At 35.5% G+C, this 17,659-nt stretch overlaps 2 protein-coding genes and 1 long non-coding RNA gene across 3 annotated transcripts; 2 read left to right on the top strand and 1 right to left on the bottom strand.

The window, feature by feature from the left end:
• Window positions 1–51: 51 nt before the first annotated feature.
• On the top strand, window positions 52–2,083 carry LOC136806124 (protein arginine N-methyltransferase 5-like). Its single transcript, XM_067062690.1, has one exon. The coding sequence runs from the start codon at window positions 125–127 to the stop codon at window positions 2,021–2,023; it is 1,899 nt and encodes a 632-aa protein (XP_066918791.1). The 5' UTR covers window positions 52–124; the 3' UTR covers window positions 2,024–2,083.
• Window positions 2,084–8,626: 6,543 nt separating this feature from the next.
• On the bottom strand, window positions 8,627–11,804 carry LOC136806123 (uncharacterized). The gene is made up of 3 exons (XM_067062689.1): window positions 11,668–11,804; window positions 10,252–10,707; window positions 8,627–9,642 (listed from the first exon to the last, which is right to left on the bottom strand). The coding sequence occupies exons 2-3, from the start codon at window positions 10,445–10,447 to the stop codon at window positions 9,197–9,199; spliced, it is 642 nt and encodes a 213-aa protein (XP_066918790.1). The 5' UTR covers window positions 10,448–10,707; window positions 11,668–11,804; the 3' UTR covers window positions 8,627–9,196.
• A 2,953-nt stretch (window positions 11,805–14,757) lies between these two features.
• LOC136806122 (uncharacterized) lies at window positions 14,758–16,492 on the top strand. The gene is made up of 2 exons (XR_010846523.1): window positions 14,758–14,924; window positions 16,255–16,492. It is a non-coding gene; the product is annotated as an uncharacterized lncRNA (long non-coding RNA).
• Window positions 16,493–17,659: the final 1,167 nt, after the last annotated feature.

Below are 17,659 nucleotides of genomic sequence, written 5' to 3'. Positions count from 1 at the left end.
CTTCTTGTAAATCTTATTCAACAATATCTTCGCAGCGATAGTAATGTTCACGATCTTATCTTTTTGTTTCTCGTTTAGATTTCAAATAAAAAGAAAAAGTAAAAAAAGAAACAAAACAGAAAGAATGAGTGATTCAAGTCATTTATCATGTGGTCGTGATTTCCATGCTGTTCCTGATATTCGGTTGGTGTTAAACAATGCTTCAAGCGCTGGCTTTGATTTCATATGTGCTCCTATAGCTCATCCAAGATATCGTCGAGAACTGGTTGACAAAAGTGGTCCTGTCCGACCTGGTGCTTTTACTCGGACTGACCTTCTTCTTCCTGGGTCCGATTGGAGTAGTTTGGTGGTTGGTAAAATCTCACCCTGGATTGATCTAGATTCACCCTGTGAAGTCACCAGGAAAAACAGCTCACTTGCTATACAACAAGAATTGAATTTTGCTACCCATCTCAGCATGCCTGCCATCTTGATGAAACTTCGTGGTATGGAGAATGCAAACTTGGCCCACGTCATCAATAATACAATCCATGGTACACATGTCCAACAAATCTGGCTCCAAGTTCCCATTTGTAACCCGAAAAGTCTGGTTGATCACAGTTTGATTCAAAGTACCAAAGAAAATTGTTGTGAAGTTGCTGTTGAACGAAATGTGAATGACACTTGGGAATGGTGGAACCAGGTTCGAAATCTGTGTGATAACAATCGTAAGCTAGCTCCTGTACTAATTCTTAATTCCAAGTCCATCACTTTAGATGATATAGCCAAACGTTGGATGGGTGAACCATTGAAAGCGATCGTCCTTCCTTCCAATATTTTCTTGTCCAATAAAATGGGTTATCCAGTTCTCAGCAAAGATCTTCAGAATGTCGTTTCTGCCTTTTTTAAACAAAACGTACAATTCATCATTTCGGGTGCCCCTCTTCACAAAAATATTGTCTACTATTATCAATATTTGGATCATTTGTATAAGAAACGCCAGACTGACTTTGTCGAGCAGTTCTCGAAAGGTTACGAAGATTACTTACAAACGCCATTACAGCCTTTGATGGATAACCTGGAATCTCAAACTTATGAAGTTTTCGAGAAAGACCCGGTCAAATATCAAGAGTATCAAAACGCAGTCCACAAAGCTCTCCTCGACCGTGTGCCGGATGATAAAGTTGATGAGATGGTGACCACTATTATGGTGGTTGGGGCGGGACGAGGCCCCTTGGTTCGCGCTTCTTTCAATGCCGCCCGTGATGCAGGGCGTAAAGTCAAAATGTACGCTGTAGAGAAGAATCCGAACGCCATCGTCACATTAGAGACACTGAATAAGGAGGAATGGAATAATACCGTGACCGTTGTTTCATGTGATATGCGTCATTACAAAGCACCGGAGAAAGCCGATATTTTGGTTAGTGAACTTCTAGGTTCGTTTAGTGATAACGAACTATCTCCAGAATGTATTGATGGTGCTCAACGCTTTCTAAAGGAAGACGGTATTAGTATCCCGTGTTCCTACACGTCTTATGCTACACCTTTATCCGCTGCTAAACTTCATTCGGAAGTTGCCGGTACCGCTGAAGTCGGGAAAATCCCTGATGCGCCGTTCGAAGCACCATACGTAGTCCGTCTACAAAACGTTACGTACCTCGATACACCGAAGCCCGTTTTCACATTCGATCATCCGAACTTCAAAGACGACCCTATAGACAATGAACGATATATCAAGTTAGAATTCCAATCTAAGGAATCAACAATGATTCACGGTGTCGCTGGTTTTTTCGATATGGTCCTTTACAAAGATGTGGTACTCAGCATCGTCCCTGAAACAGCATCGCCGGGGATGTTCAGTTGGTTTCCAGCATATTTCCCGATCAAGAAGCCGATTTATTGTCCTAAAGGCGGTACCATCACTCTCCATTTCTGGCGCAAAGTGTCGAAGACGAAAGTATGGTATGAGTGGTGTTATACTTCACCTACACACACTGCTATCCATAACCCAAACGGACGCTCGTATTGGATTGGAATCGTTTAGACTGTTTTCTTCGTTTGTATTGATTTTTTTTTCGTAAAAGAAATTATGAATAAGTTCTTAGTCTCGATATCTCTGTTTTGCGCTCAACGCAATTTTCTGACTTACCAATTTCGATGTGATTCTTCAGTTGGATGTCTGTTATGGTTTAATGTTTCGTAATTATCCAGTCTTCTAATAACTCATTTTAACCTACTGCTGTTTCTGTGTATTGAGGCACTTTCTATGCTAATTTATATTCATTTTTAGTGGTATAAAAATAAGAAAATACAATCCTACAGCACAATGCCCTCGATTAAGGTAAGACTTTCGTAAGATCATTTTTCGGAATTTGATATTAATAAGATAATATGCTCGTTCATTCAGGTGGTCCTTACAGTTGGCTCTCTTTCTAATTCGATCTACAAGGGAACAAAAAAAATTTTCGAACCACAGAAATCTAGCTGAAGGGATATTTATAGTTCTATATTTATAGAATATTTTAGTTCGGATTGCAGAGAGATTCAAATAATAGAGGTTCCAATTAGAGTGAGCTGACTGTATATTGTGTCAAAGTCATAGACGCCACTGGTTTTTCTAAACAGATAAAAAATTCATTTCGGTTTACTTTACTACCAAGCAAATTACCAGGATTTGGAGCTGCTACCGTTTTTAATCAAAAGATTGAGTTTCAGAATGTGCCTTAGGCTCGAAAAAAGCAGACAGGAGGTCTGGGGCCTTGTAAACAGCTCAACTGGTCCAGGACAGTCCTGGTGTGGTCTATGGGGCAAAACCCCAAGAAAATTATGCCTTTTTGCGGAATTAAGTGCTATAATATGAAATATTTGAAGACATTTTTCACTCATTTACCTTTTTCCATAGCTAATTTTATTTTTCATAAAGATTGAGTTCCAAAACTCAATTAAAGATTCAGTTTCTGCTACCGTTATCCGGTAGCAGAAAGCCCCTGGAAATATGCCTGACTACACTGTAGCGCCTCACTAAGAGAAAATAAATATCTTCGAATAAGGGGGAGATTCGAATTACAGAGAGTATCAATGTTTAGTTCGAATTACAGAGGTTCGAAATAGTTTACTGTATTTGTGATNTACTTTTCGGTATTCAATCAATTCACGCTCAGAAACTTTCAACCAATCAAAATTTAACTGTGAGGCGGGAAATGATCCAATCAGAATCCTGAAGATAAAGACTTACAGCCAATCAGAATTTGTTAGCAAGCGGTATTCATCCAATCAGATTCGCGTAACACGAAAGCGAAAGTGAAAGTAAAGGCAGAAATATATTCTTTTTTTCAAAGTGATTTGCATATATTAGAACAGAAAGAAACGCCAATTTGTCAAGACTTGTCAACCGCCTGAAGGCGGTTTTTTACCGTCGTGTTTTTGTTTGCTTAGTCTGGGAGGTTGAAAAGTTGAAATCGAAAGTGAAATCGTGCTTGAGTTACCATCTTTAATTTTTATTTTTTGGTGGCTGAATATTAGGGAGATAACCACTTAAATATCTAAGAGATATCCTGCGTGTACGGTGGCCCAGAGAGGTATGGGTGGATGGTACGGTGGCTTAGAAAAAGTTCAGCGTGTTAGCTAGGATGCAAGCGTTTTGATTTCAGAGGTAGTCTTTCTTTTTAGATGTACTTCTTGGAGTAATTTTGAATTATAACTTCTTTCGGTCCTATGCAATTATTTTCGACATTGTTAGTTATTGCATTTTACATGTCTGTTTTTCATGTTTTATGAAGTATCATACATGATTTGGTGATGGATGTTGTTCTGTTGACTGCTGAAGAAAGTGTTAATTGCTCTTTAAAACAGCGGTCGCACCAGTTTGCTCTGAAGCAAACTGTGACCTAGTTTAAAACCACCTTATTTTTTGTTGAGTATTGCCTAAATTTATCGCAAAAATACACATTTCAACATTAATCTTAAAATCTCTTTTATTGTTTTAGCATTCCTGGGGCTCAGCGCTGAAAGGAAAATAAGCGGGTGGAACTGCCCTCGTAGTTTAATCTCGGGATTGAAAAAACCTGGAGAAAACCTTTTCCGTACATATAATGTAGCTAAGGAATTTTAAAACACGGCATTTAAAGTGAAACAAGATGGCGGAAAAGTAGTGATTGGTGGTTTTTGTAATTAGACAGCATGACAAAGGTTTGTTATATTTTAGCATAACAAAGACAAACTCAGGAGGTAAGGTAAATTGCGTTTTTGACTGCTTTTAACCATTTTTCTAATAAAGAACATCTTCAAACTTGACTTCACTGACTTTTAAAAGTCAAGGATAGGAATGATGGGGATCCCTTTCTGTCACCTTTCGAACTAATTTTCTTTCCATTTAACAGCAAAATAAACATTTAAAACCAAAGAACCACTGTTTAGATACGGCAATTTGATCAACTTCAGATTCTAAGTCAGTGTTTTGGCTTCCAATAAAGTTTTTGCTGTTCACTGCTAGGGTATACCATTTTGAAACAGCATTTTTCGCAGTTCTAGCTACCAAACCGAGAAAATTTTTGTGGCTTTAAGCCAAACCCTTTTTGCGACTTTTAAGGTCATTTTGACAAAATCATCGGTTTGAAGATGTGATCAGTTGGGTGTTTAAGATAAAAACAGCAATTAATGCTCTTTTCCGTAAAATTTTATTACCGAAAACGGCAATTTTTTCAACATTGGAATGCTGAATCAGCAGATAAATAAAAAAAGTAATTAAATGAAAATTGCCATTTTCGGCAATTATTGCTGTTTTTGGAAAGAAAAGTTGATTTTATTATTGAACACATGGTATTTGACACCCTTGCAATAAGTAGGCCTACTGTGCCTCGTTTAGTTTTGTTTTCAACTGTTTTTTGTTGGAAATGCAGATAGCAAAATCGAGTCATATGTAAACAAACTTAAAACATGGGTTTTGTTATCTCTTTCTGGCTGTGTTTCAGCATCAATGCAGGATCTTTTTACTGTACATATCATTTTGGGACTTTCATGCTACTGTATTTAGCAACGAAAAATTGAAAAAATCACTTTTAAAAATCCGAAAAACCTTTTTCTCAATGCAATTTTACAATTTTCAAATACCTCTGACATCTTTGCCCTTACAAGGACAACACATTTTGCTGATACAGCATTTCATCATTGAAAATTGCTGTTTTCGGAAATAATTGCCGAAAAGGGTAATAATTGCCGTTTTTATCTTAAACACCCAACTGGTTATTGATTTTTTTTATTGAATAGCTATCGATCAGTTATTGAATGCTCGTTGTTTACAATGATCAACAATCAACATGCATGACTTGGCAGTAAAAGTAGAAGAAAAAAGGGACCTCTCGCTTAAAAATGATAACAAGACACTCACTTCATAGAGCCTGAACCTTTCATGTCAAAAAAGTCCCAAAAATACTGAAAACACTTTGTCTTAAGTACTTTTTCTGAACCTTTCATGCTTTTTGGGGGTGTTTTTGGCAAAAATCATTTCCCAGAAACACCTTACCTCTCGAGGTGATGTGTTTTTCAGCATTTCCTGTGTTCCTGGGATTTCCATAAATCAACTCTCAATTTTCTCCATAAAATCCAAGCCAAAGTGCACGGTTAGTGTAAAACGCAGGTCACAGGTCACAGGTCGCAGGTCACAGGTCACAGGTCAGTGATGACAGGTTGACTCTAATCAATGTCATTGCAGAGGAAAATGTTTGGAAAACACAAAGAATTATCAAAAACATAATTCTCAAGTAATTTCATCCATATAAAACCATTTCAAACATCAAAATTTAACCATGTGCTTTTATCGATCTTTCGCAGTTTGTGCCGTGTATAACGCAGACCAAAAAATGTTTGAAACCATATTATACGTATAACAGGTATATTACATATTGTAATGTTTGTAATGTTATATGATGGTTACATATAATAAAACACATCGCTCTAAAACTACCTTCTCAGAGAACTCACAAGCTTCTGATTGGTGTAATTTTCTATCCAGCCATATTGTTATCATCATATTCGGCATGCTAAATATTTTTGTGTTTTTTCTCTTGTAAGACATGATATTTTGTGATTCTGTCAATATTTTTGTCAGAAATTGTCATTAAGTCATTAAAATAACAATTGAATGATTAATTAGTTTCATCCTTCTAAAACCACTCTCTTAGGGACCTCACAAGCTTCTGATTGGTGCCGTTTTATATCCATTCACACTATCAACATCACATTCTGTATTATAGATATTTTTCGTGTTTTTGTCTTTTCTTGCATCAGATTTTATGATTTTATGAAATTGGGAAAATTATCCAGTCGGGACTTTTTTTAACAGTCGGCTTTACAGGACATTCGGTGTTTTTAAAAACTTTGAAAACTGAACCATTCGTGACCTAAAGTGTTTTCTGCAAACCAGGTAAGCAATGTGTTTTTAAAGACATGAAAGGTTCAGGCTCATAATCATATGAAAAGCAACTCCCCAAAGTATTAGCATGCAAAACTCTTTCTTTGCTCCATAATTACAAATTATAAATTTTGATGTTCACTTATCTTTCAGAAATTTCAACTGGCTTCTGAAGGCCTCCGAATTTTCTCGCGCTCTTGTCACACCAAGTTGTTGACACAAATGCATCGGAAAATTATAGTATGAGTGTAGAGGCCAGCTCTGGTTCGAACAGTCTAGAATCCGAGCTCTTCTTCTAAGAAAAACCCTTTGCTTGGAGTTGAGTTGCTGGTTTCTGGAGAATTGTTATCAGCTTAAGAACTCCCAATTAGCCCCGGTTGTGTTTGTTTCAGTCAGACGGAGACGCCATATTGTTTTCAGAGGAATTTTTTGATATCTCTACAAGAACTAGCAGTAAGTTTTATGTTCTTTGAATATGTTGTTAGGGGTTTTTGGACCAATATAGTTTGATTTCCTAAGGATCACAAACAAGCGAGGGGTCCCTTTAAAAAAATTGTCTCCCAACAGTGCAGTCTGCTAACTTAACTCCTGGGCGGGAAAATTCATTCCATTATTAAAGTACCCCAGTAAAATCTGCTTTTGTTGCTATTATACTATCATAGTTGTTTTTCTGGGAACGTGACAGCCTATTGAATACCTTAAGGGAAGAAATTTTTGCGGGAACAAAATTTTGCGGTTTTCGCGGATTTTGCCTAAAACCGCGAAATTAAGTTCCCGCGAAATTTTACAAAATCGTCAATCCGCGAAATTAAATTCCAGTGAAATTTAATTTATTTCACGCATTCCCCCAAATTCGTACTATTTCAAGCCTTAAAACAGGTTTTTTGCTTATTTAATAAGGTTTTTGGTCAAAAATATCCTGCAACCGCGAAATTAAATTCCCGCGAACTTTTCTAAAATTGATGAACCGCGAAAAATAATAATTTGACTAACCGCGAAATTAAATTCCCGCGAAAATTTCTTCCCTTAAGGTAATTAATTACTCCGCAACAGTTACCTAGAGACAAGATAATTTATCACGTTTTTATTGGCTGAGGGAAAGTAATGTATATCAGTATAGACCTAACTCTTCATATGAAAATTACGGGAACTGCATATTTGGACTTTGTACCCTATGCTGCATGCCATCACTTACTCTTGTCTCCCGAATAGACAGGGGGTCTGAATAAGCCCCCTGCTGTAAGAAAATTTTCTAAATTCTAATGAGCGGGGGGGGGGGGTGGAATAAGCAGGGGGATGGAATAAGCAGGGGGCCCCCTATCATTAACCAAATCTCAAAATCCATATTATATTCAACTTGAAAAATGCGTAAGGCGTACAAACTTTTGCCAGCAGAAACTTTCGCGAAAGTAAATGTCTTTGAAAATTCTTAACAGGGCAATTCAAGTTTATGCTCGCAAATAATTGAAAATCTATAAAACCTCAAAATTGTAATAAATATCAAATTTTCGACATATTATTGTCCTTTAATGCCTGTCCTTTAAAGTCGAAGAGCAACCGTCTTTAGTGGATTTAAGGAATATTTTATCTTTTAAGGTGATTTCTATTCGAAAATTCTCATTTTTATCCAATGATTTGCAAAAGTTTATGCTCGCAAAAAACATTTTTCCTCAAATTCGCGAAAGTAAAAGTTGCAAATTTCGCGAAAGTTTGTATGTCTAAAGTAAAGAAAAAATTGAAGTACGCATATTTTCAGAGTTAGCGGTGAAGGAAATTTTCGCTTCTTTTGTTAAGCATATATAAAGTGAAAGTGAACTTAGGTCTTCTTTTGAGGCTTGTAAGTGAACTTAGGTTTTCTTTTATTACACTCAAAAAAAGTTGGTTCCAATCAATAAAATATTAAGCAGTTATTGCTTATTGGACAAAGTGGAATCCAATATCTTTTCTCATAGCCCAATATTTTTCATATTGGATGAGACTGCGTCCAAATAAATGGTTTATCCGTTTATCGCTAAAATATTTTTCGTTTTCAAACATAATTCCAATTTATGCTCGTAAATCTGATTTCTTGGTAGTTTTTTATTCAAAAGTCTTATTTTTTATTTTTGTGACGTAACGTCAAAAAGAAGATGCTCAATTGTCATGGAACTCGTTGTGTGACGTCAATTTTTGAAATATGTAACCCCCATGAAAGCTATACATTCGAAAATATTGGACAGCAAAGAAGCCAATCAAATATTGCTATTTACGTGCGTCGGATAGTAATAAGCAGTTATTGGACAAAGTCGAATCCAATATGCAAAAATATTGGGCGTGCGAGAAAAGATATTGGACGAGGCTTCGCCGAGTTCAATATCTTTTCTCGTAGCCCAATATTTTTCATATTGGATGAGACTGCGTCCAAATAAATGGTTTATTATCCGTTCATCACTAAAATATTTCTCGTTTTCAAACATAATTCCAATTTATAAGCTCGTAAACCTGGTTTCTTGGTAGTTTTTTATAAAAAAGTCTTATTTTTTTTTTTTTTTTACGTAACGTCAAAAAGAAGATGCTCAATTGTCATTGGACTCGTTGTGTGACGTCAATTTTTGAAATATGTAGCCCCCATGGAAGCTATATATTCGAAAATATTGGACAGCAAAGAAGCCAATCAAATGTCGCTATTTACGCGCGTCGGATAATAATGATGTATATATTTAGTATATATTTTGTTAGAATTGAATCATTGGTTGCTGGTTGCTGAAAGATGACAAGCAAAACAAAATTTGGTACACACTTGGACAGCAAATGGACCATGATTTTCTCTCAGACGTCTTTGTCGAGATCCAACAAGTAAAAGTTTTTTATCATTACATTTGAGGCTGCCCCCATACCAGTAGTCGCAGTAGTATATGCGCTCACATTTGTGTAGGTCATTGTGAAGAAAGTATTAGATATTCTTTTCCCATCAATACGATATTGCTTCAAACACCTGTTCTGAAACGGTGAGAAAAATTGCGTGATAACAACTTTATGATACACATTCTTTTGCGGTTGAAAGGATCCAACACCACTAAAATCAAGGGTCAATGGGTCTTTCACGATTACATAAAACAGGCTTCCTTCATTAGCATCTACAATGAGTATGCTTGATGATGCAGGCGACAATAATGTATCTGAGGTGAGCTTGAATTCAAAATGAAACATCCAATTGCGAGATAGAGCTGGTAATTTTATCAACGATCTTGTTCCAGGGTATACTATCGGTATTTCTAAAGATAATTTAGTATTTCTGGTTAATGCTTAAGTTTGACCAACAGGAACAGAAACTAAAATCACATTGTCGGGAAAAATTGCTCTCGTTGCTGTATATTTATGGCCCTATTTTGCTTTTCTACTTTCCTTTTAAGATTATACGTGTTCTGCCACAAATATTGATGTAGATGGAGATTAATTAACATCTTGATATTGGATAATTTTCTACATTAATAAAAAAAGATTATGTTTGGCAAGAAAGTTACCCATGATCAATTTGAAAATCAATCTTTATCATCACACCACTATTCATAACAATTTTTCTATCACTTTGAAACATTTTGTAATAAAAACATGACCAGTTACGCTCCTTACTTGTGGAGGAGTCTTAGGGAACTATGTTTGCCAGGTGATAGGTATGTCCAAGCAAAAAAAAATCAAAAATCGACACTTTAAGGTAAAATCTTTTGAGGTTTACCTACCTGCACATACCTGGTACAAATTTCGCCTAGAAAGGAGGAGACCCAGAGAGAGGAATTAGGAAAATTAGTTCCCGCGAAACTTATTTCGCGCAAAAATTAGTTACCTAAAAAATTAGCTCCCTTAAAGTAGAAAGTAGAGCTTACCACTTGGTTCAGTCAAGGAGTATTTGAAATCAGTGATTGTAGCTGGGGTGCTCCCTAAAATGAATGTAACATCGTTCATGGTAAATGCTCCAGTAGTGCTTGTTGTTTCTTCAGCTTTTAGGACGCCATCAAGATATATCTTTCGCTGCCATCTATTTGTTTGAGAATTATAAAATGATTTTGCCTCAATATCCATTACTTGGTTTGGTTGTGGTTGATCAACCACAAGAGGTGTTCTTATCCAAGATGGTTCCCGAAAATTAGCATATATTTTATTTGACAAGTATAAATAAAACAACGTGAATCCAAGGTTTTCGCCTTCACTATAACTATTGAAACGGAAAAATTGTCCGTCTTCTGTTATATTAGATGGCAAAGTGAGGTTGAATTTGATAAACCAATGGTTCCTTGCAAATGGTAGTCGGTCATAATGTACGTTAACAACGGGCTTCAATTCTGGAATGTCAAGAAGATTAAAAGATAATTGTCAATTGTTTGCGAAACGAACATGACCCTGAATTTAATAAGTCATTCTCAACTTCACTTGAGCTAGAATCTGACAATGTGTTAGGGCCAAGCCCTTTTTTAGATTATGACTCATAGTATGAATAGAGAATTTAGTGGTTTTGTAGCAATCAAACTGGTGCCAAGCTAAGGGGGCGTTGTACATAACAGAACAGTCAGTTTGATCAAAATGGGTTACAGCCACACTGTTGCTACTGTCTCTCCTAGTTGGATGGTTGATGTCATGGAGACGGGGATGACGAGTGAATAAATCTGAAGATGATTTGTTTAATGTACCATTCAAGAATTTATATACAAGTTTACATGCTTCAAGTTTAAAGGGGGGGGGTTTCATGGTTGGCGGAGGAGCGGAATCGGCCCTTTTTTCGGACGGAGTGGCGGAATTTGGCGAAAATTTAGACGGAATAACGGAAATTGGGTTCTCTGACGGAGACGGAAAATCTGCGTGTGTGTCGCAAAAACTTTAGGGTAGGCAGAAAACTTCAAACATGGTCAGATTTGGCTGAAATTTGGCATATTTGTTCCTTGGGTGAACATCTGGGGGTGTTTTTCATTTTTCCAAAATTTTGATTTTTTTTACAAAAACGAGGCTAAATCTTTGGGGCAGCCTGCAGACTTCAATAGTGGTCGGACTTGGCTGGAATTTGGCATGCTTATTGACAGGTATTGGTCATATTGAATTTGTTAAGTGCGAGACATCACTTTTGCCAGTACCAACTGATTACTCTTAATGAAATAATGATTTATAAAAAGATCGTGCAAAATAAGAGTAGACAAGGTTTAATTTTTTTGTCTCCTTTCTTTCCCCTTGACTAAGTACAACGATAGAAGCTGAGTTACGCGCAATCAGAAATTTTCAGAAACTTAGACCAAAGATCTAAGAAATCTCACCATTCAGAAAGCATAAATTATTTTTGTCTACAACGACATTCGTAATTTTCGTCTCCAGAGTAGTTGTGATGGCAATATGTTGTCTTCTCAACACCTGCTTCTGATGGTTGGCATTTTGGTGACATGGGATTTGTTTTGTTCAAACATCCGCTCTGAAAGTCAATGATATGACTAAATATCTTGTGTTTGGTTCAAATCAGCCATTTTAGAAATGTCATTGAATTATTAAACTATCTACACTGTTTTGCTCTTTTGACAATTTAATAGCGCATTAATAAGGCTAAAAAAACTTGAACAATTTAGCAACAAAAAGCTTTGCATGGAAGAGTAGAATTTTAAGCAAATCAAAGCGAAAAGGACGGGATGAAAAGTGTTTGATGCTCAAAGTAACAAGCAAACGAGCCTCAGGAGTGATTTATTGTTTCTTTAAAAAAAAAGCGTGTATACCTTCGGCTGTTCTTAACCTTTTTGAGTTTTGAGACTAAGAATGTTCTTACAGTGCTCTTGATTTTGTGAGCAGTTTTATGCCGTTTCCTTAGAAATAGGGTGTTCTAAGAATCCATAAAACTTTAAAATGTTCTTAACTTGTTCTTAATATTTTGGCCATCGAAGCCTTATGTTCTTTTGTAGTTTGTTCTTATAAAACAACGTATGTTATTTTAACTTACGGAAACGACGTGATATTCAGAGTCTTCAGCATCTACCAAAAGGTGTGGTCTTTTGTAATGATCTTTATCCAATAAATGACATAGTGAATAGTTACTGACTGGTGCGGTGGGTTGAAGATTCATAGCAATACAATTGATGGTTAGAGCGCATTTTTTTTGACATTCGTCACTGTTAGAAACGTATCCACCTCCAATGGGTACAACTAATAAAAGTTTATTTTGAATTCTCTTCATACTGATGTACGTAACTCTCATTTCTTTACCATGTTTTCCAATGATGGTGTGGTTTCGTAACACCTTACTGTTGATGGTCGTTCCATAACACATTTCAAGGTTCGTGGTCAAGGTATACAAAGAAATAATGATGTGTATCTGCTGTAGTTTCATTTTCTTGATAAAAATATCCGTAAATTAGTCAAAGATTGATTAGAAATAGCCTTCAGACAGAACACCGGTCATATTATTTTCTTGTAGTAAAATTGCTTTAAACTATATTCGATAAATTAGTATACAATTTCTAGTGAGATTAAGAATTAATGGAATCGTGAATTAAGTCAACCTCCCAGATCAATGAGATAAATGGATGAAGACCTCCACTAAGGAGATCGAAATATTGTTTATATAATCAATTCCCAGTGAGATTAAGAATTAATGGAATCATGAATTAAGTCAACCTCCCAGATCAATGAGATAAATAGATGAAGACCTCCACTAAGGAGATCGAAATATTGTTTATATAATCAATTCCCAGTGAGATTAAGAATTAATGGAATCATGAATTAAGTCAACCTCCCAGATCAATGAGATAAATAGATGAAGACCTCCACTAAGGAGGTCGAAATATGGTTTATAATCAATTTATATGAAGAATGACCATTTGAATGTATATAAATAACTCAAACATTGTCATGACTCATGATATGACAATAAGATAAATGTAACCCTGATTTATGAGGTTAACTTGAATTTTGCTGATTTCGAATTCTCGTCAATATTTAATAAGGAAACCATTCAAAAACTTTTTCCTCAACCATGAATGAATCAAAGGGTTATTTTTGCTATGGGAATAGAGAATAAACATCCCTAATATTTGTGCCCGGGCTAATAAAAGCATCACGACTTTCTTCAAAAATACATGGTTATGATATTTTTGTATTGACAACACTTCAGAATTCCAAAATACATGATCATTTGAAAGCTACAAATAAAAGTAGACCTACTATACTATACTATATACAGGTTACTAGGTCTGTGTGTTTCAAGCACACTGTTGGCAACCGCTCACTGAAAAAGCTATGGGAAGGAACTCTCTTTAATCCGCATACACTATTGAATTTGTCCAATAGGCATCAGCTTATATTCAGATTCTATTCGCTGAGACGTTTTTAGTTCTAATGGACGTGAGAGGACCTGAGAAAATCAGGCTTAAGAAACATCAAGAATGATTCACACTTTCTAAAAAAGTTTAAAATTAGCTGGCATTGCAAATTTAAATCTTGAAAACAGAATCTTTACAATAAATAATTATATTTGTGGTCTAAGGGAAATTCCTAATAGATGAAATTTTAGCCCTAATATACATTATTTAATAAATTGTAATGATTTTCTTTCTTTAAAAAGCATCCTTACTGGCTAAATGTAGTGCAAACATTATTTGTTGATTTGTTTTCTATTCTCTATTATTTCATATTGTAAAAAATTACGTTAGAAAGCTGAATTAACAAAGAGAACAGTGACATAATTACCGATATTATCATATAATAGACTACTTATGACTTTCATGCACTTATTTTATCGCTATATCTGGTCTGCAAGTTTTACCATGTTTTTAATACCACATAATTAAAACGCAGCTTAAATCACAGACACAGACCCGAGAGAAAAATAGTCACACCTCCAGGAAGAGGATGAGATATAGCCTACGAAGTATTTATACCACAGATCTGTAAAGCCCGAAGGGCTAGATTTGCGGCTTTTATCGAAAAGTGAAGCCTAGGTTTGGGAAGGATTTCCTACCAAAGTCACGTGACTAAAATATGCAATTTCACCGGTTTGAGAGATGTGAAATAGCGTTTGCCGCCTACTTTTTTTTATCTCGCGCTCCGAAAACAATTAAAATGCTAGATCCTATCCATCGGCACGAAATTTAAAAAGTCAAATTTTTGCTTCACTTTTTTTTGCTGGAGAAAGCTTAAAGTTGCCTATTCGGGCTTTACAGATATCTGTGATTTATACACACTGTTATCCAGACAAAATGTGTTACAAACTAATGTCTTTACAGGGGTGTGCGAGTCAAATTTTCGAATTCAAGAAAAATATGAGATTTAAAACCTTAAAATGTGTGTATATCAGTGTATATCTACACTGTAAAATCCGCCCTCAGCCAGTCAATAATCATTACATTTTGTTAATAATTACTTTTTTTTAATTACAGATATCAAAAATCAAATATTATAAAAATACAATAAAAAACAATGGAAAGCAAACAATACAAGAATCCATCACCACCACCATCAATGATGGTCCGTAAATATCGGAGAGGAAATTTACTGGTGTCTGGTCTATTGGTGGGAAGTGTGACGTCAATATGTATCCTTTTCATCAAATATGTTTGACAATGTATAAAATAATATTATTCTAGAATTAGTTGAAATTTCTCTGAAGAGATTCCCAACAATCTGAGAATTAGCATAGCTGTCATGACGAACTGCCTGCACAGCTTGCGTTCTGATATATTACTAGTACTGTGCATATGTCTTAGTCTTCGTGGGTAGATCGTAGAGTAGGACGGTTGAATTTGAAAGGCTTTGAATAGTATTGAAAATGTCAAAATTACCAAACAAAATGGCGGCCTTTGGAGCTTTTTCCCATTCGTGCATCGATGAGGCTTTTTATCCTAATAGCAATTTATCTAGAGATTTTTTTCCTTGTAAAACGCTAAAATTCTACTGAACAAAAATTCTTTTGGTCTGGATGCTTTGAAGTTGATGATATGAACCTACTCTTTGCAAAGTAGGAATTGCAACTTTCTCAAGCTGTCTGTCTAGACACTGCTGGTTCTGTGCACGCGACACACAGATACTATGATTCATGCTTCTGACACTTGAACTAAGCGGTAGAGTATTTTGCTTGTCGCAAGCGTAGAAGGGGATGAGTGTCACAACACATTGCAATGTCTGGCATATCAACCACACTCTTGTATCGAAGTGATAGTACCCAATTCCCCTCATGTGGCATCAGTTGATCCGGGGAAAGGTGTGTCCACTTGCCAAGTGAACCGTATTGTCACAATGGCCTTGGAATCGAACTCTCACACGAAATTTATGGACGATGACCACTTTACGACTACGCCTTTTAACAAATTTACTGCCCATTTTATTGTTAAGTTGTTCAAGTAACCGAACAACTGACATTGAAATGTTTATTTGGCACCTAAAGAGCTAAAGAGTACTCTCTATTGCATCAAAATGTTAGCCATTTATGGCCTTTTCGGACCTGATACGGATCAAAATCGTTTCAGGTACCTACTCTCGGGTACCTTATAGCCGGCCCCCCCCCCCCCCCGCTAGTTAATTTTTCGAAAAATTTCCACCCAGGACATTCTTATTCAAACCCCCCCCCCCCACGCTTACTAATTTTTGGGAAAAAGTTTTTTCCTCTTTTGTCCTAATTCTGTTGTATTAGCCTCCTTTATAAATTTTTTCCACTCAGGACATTTTCATTCAAACCCCTCCCCCGCTTATTAAGTTTTGAGATTTTTCCAACCCCCCTCTCCTATTTCAACCCCCCCCCCCCGGCTATTAGGTACCCGAGAGTAATCTACTGCCAAGGGTTATTTCTTGTTATGCGGTAAGCGATAGGTAGATTTCTACAGTTACGTTTGTTCCTTGACAACAATTTTGTGTTTATTTGTTTGCAGATTTATATACAATGTGGAGTGCATCACAAGGAACACTTTCAGATGCTGAACTCGACATCAAAGTTCGAAAAGCTACCTAATGAATTTATTTTTATTTTTTAAGAGCACTCTTGAATGTAGCCTTCTTGACTGATGTAACCCATTTCAATTTGGAGTTCTCTTTGTACATACCACTACCTTATTAGAAATAATAGAATGATTTTTGTATCATAACAATAAAAAAACCGCCATCTTTTCAGATTTTTTTCTTGACTTTTGTGTAATTTGAAGGGCCTCATTGTTCTTATAATTTCAAAGATTTCATGGTTATTCTACCGGGTGCACCAAAAAAAAAGTATACAACTTTGGTATTTTTATGTGTAAAGAAGGACGAGAAAAGTTTGCTCGCTGTTTTTAATGATTTTTTGAGATTTCGACATGGAAAAAAAGTCAGTTTTTTGGAAATAACTTTCGAACTACTTTTTCAAATTTAATGTATGATAGCTCAAAATTCAAGTTAGAGCATCCTCTATACAATAAAAAAAGAATGAACAAAAAATTTAAATCATGAAGCTCACAATATCTCGACAAACCTGTATACTTTTTTTGTTGGTGCACCCGGTATAAAAAATTATGAAAAATTGAGGCTTTTCCAAAATTAACTGGTTTTGTATCGTTATCTTTCTAAAACAGTCGTTACATTTTTTTATGTAAAGAACAAACTATTAAAGAACATAAGGTTTCGATGGCCGAAATATAAAAACAGTTTAAGAACATTTTAAGGCTTTATGGGCTCTAAGAAAATACCCAATTTCTTGGGAAATTGCACAAAAATAAAATGGTGAAATTAAGAACATTTTGAGAATATTTTTAGAACATTTTAATCTCAAATAATTAAGAACATTTGAAAGCTTCTTAAAAAAAATTGGATTTTCTTTTTAAAAAACGTGTTTACCATTGCAAAGTGATCTATTTTCGCATTTTCAATAATCCCATTTTTGAAACAGATATTTTAAGTTCTGATGAATTTCTCAATGAATTTCCTCTACTAAAGAAACAGGGGGGGTCGGTAGTAAAATCTCAGACATAATGACGTTTACTACGGTGGTGGTGTGACGAAAAATCGAAACTTTTACTACCCAGGGTAGTTAAATACTAAAATGGGTGGTATCTATGTGTTAAATGTTGAAAAAATTTTATTACCTAGGTAGTTAAAACTGGTAAAATTAGCAAATTTTAGCTATTTTTGTAATTCTTTTAATTTTTTGGATGACTTTTCTGAAAAAATCTGAAAATTTTTATAACTTGGAAAAATTTTCTGTTGGAAAGTTTTTGCTGCAAACAAAAAATTCTCAAGATTTTTTGTCAATACAAAAAAGACTTTCATTCTAAGGGCAAAACATTAATTTTTGCACAAAGTGAAAAA

Source organism: Clytia hemisphaerica, unplaced genomic scaffold (assembly GCF_902728285.1).
Source record: "Clytia hemisphaerica strain Z4C2 unplaced genomic scaffold, Clytia hemisphaerica genome assembly, whole genome shotgun sequence".
NCBI lineage: Eukaryota > Metazoa > Cnidaria > Hydrozoa > Leptothecata > Clytiidae > Clytia > Clytia hemisphaerica.
This window is presented reverse-complemented; position numbering and strand designations above follow the sequence as displayed.

Bases quoted from the DNA above. Each gene is read 5' to 3' on its own strand.
- LOC136806124 (XM_067062690.1), top strand. From the start codon at position 125: ATGAGTGATTCAAGTCATTTATCATGTGGTCGTGATTTCCATGCTGTT.
- LOC136806123 (XM_067062689.1), bottom strand. From the start codon at position 10,447: ATGGATATTGAGGCAAAATCATTTTATAATTCTCAAACAAATAGATGG. The intron at 9,643-10,251 runs GTAAGCTCTACT...AATTATCTTTAG, and splicing joins CTCCTTGACTGAACCAAGTG to AAATACCGATAGTATACCCT.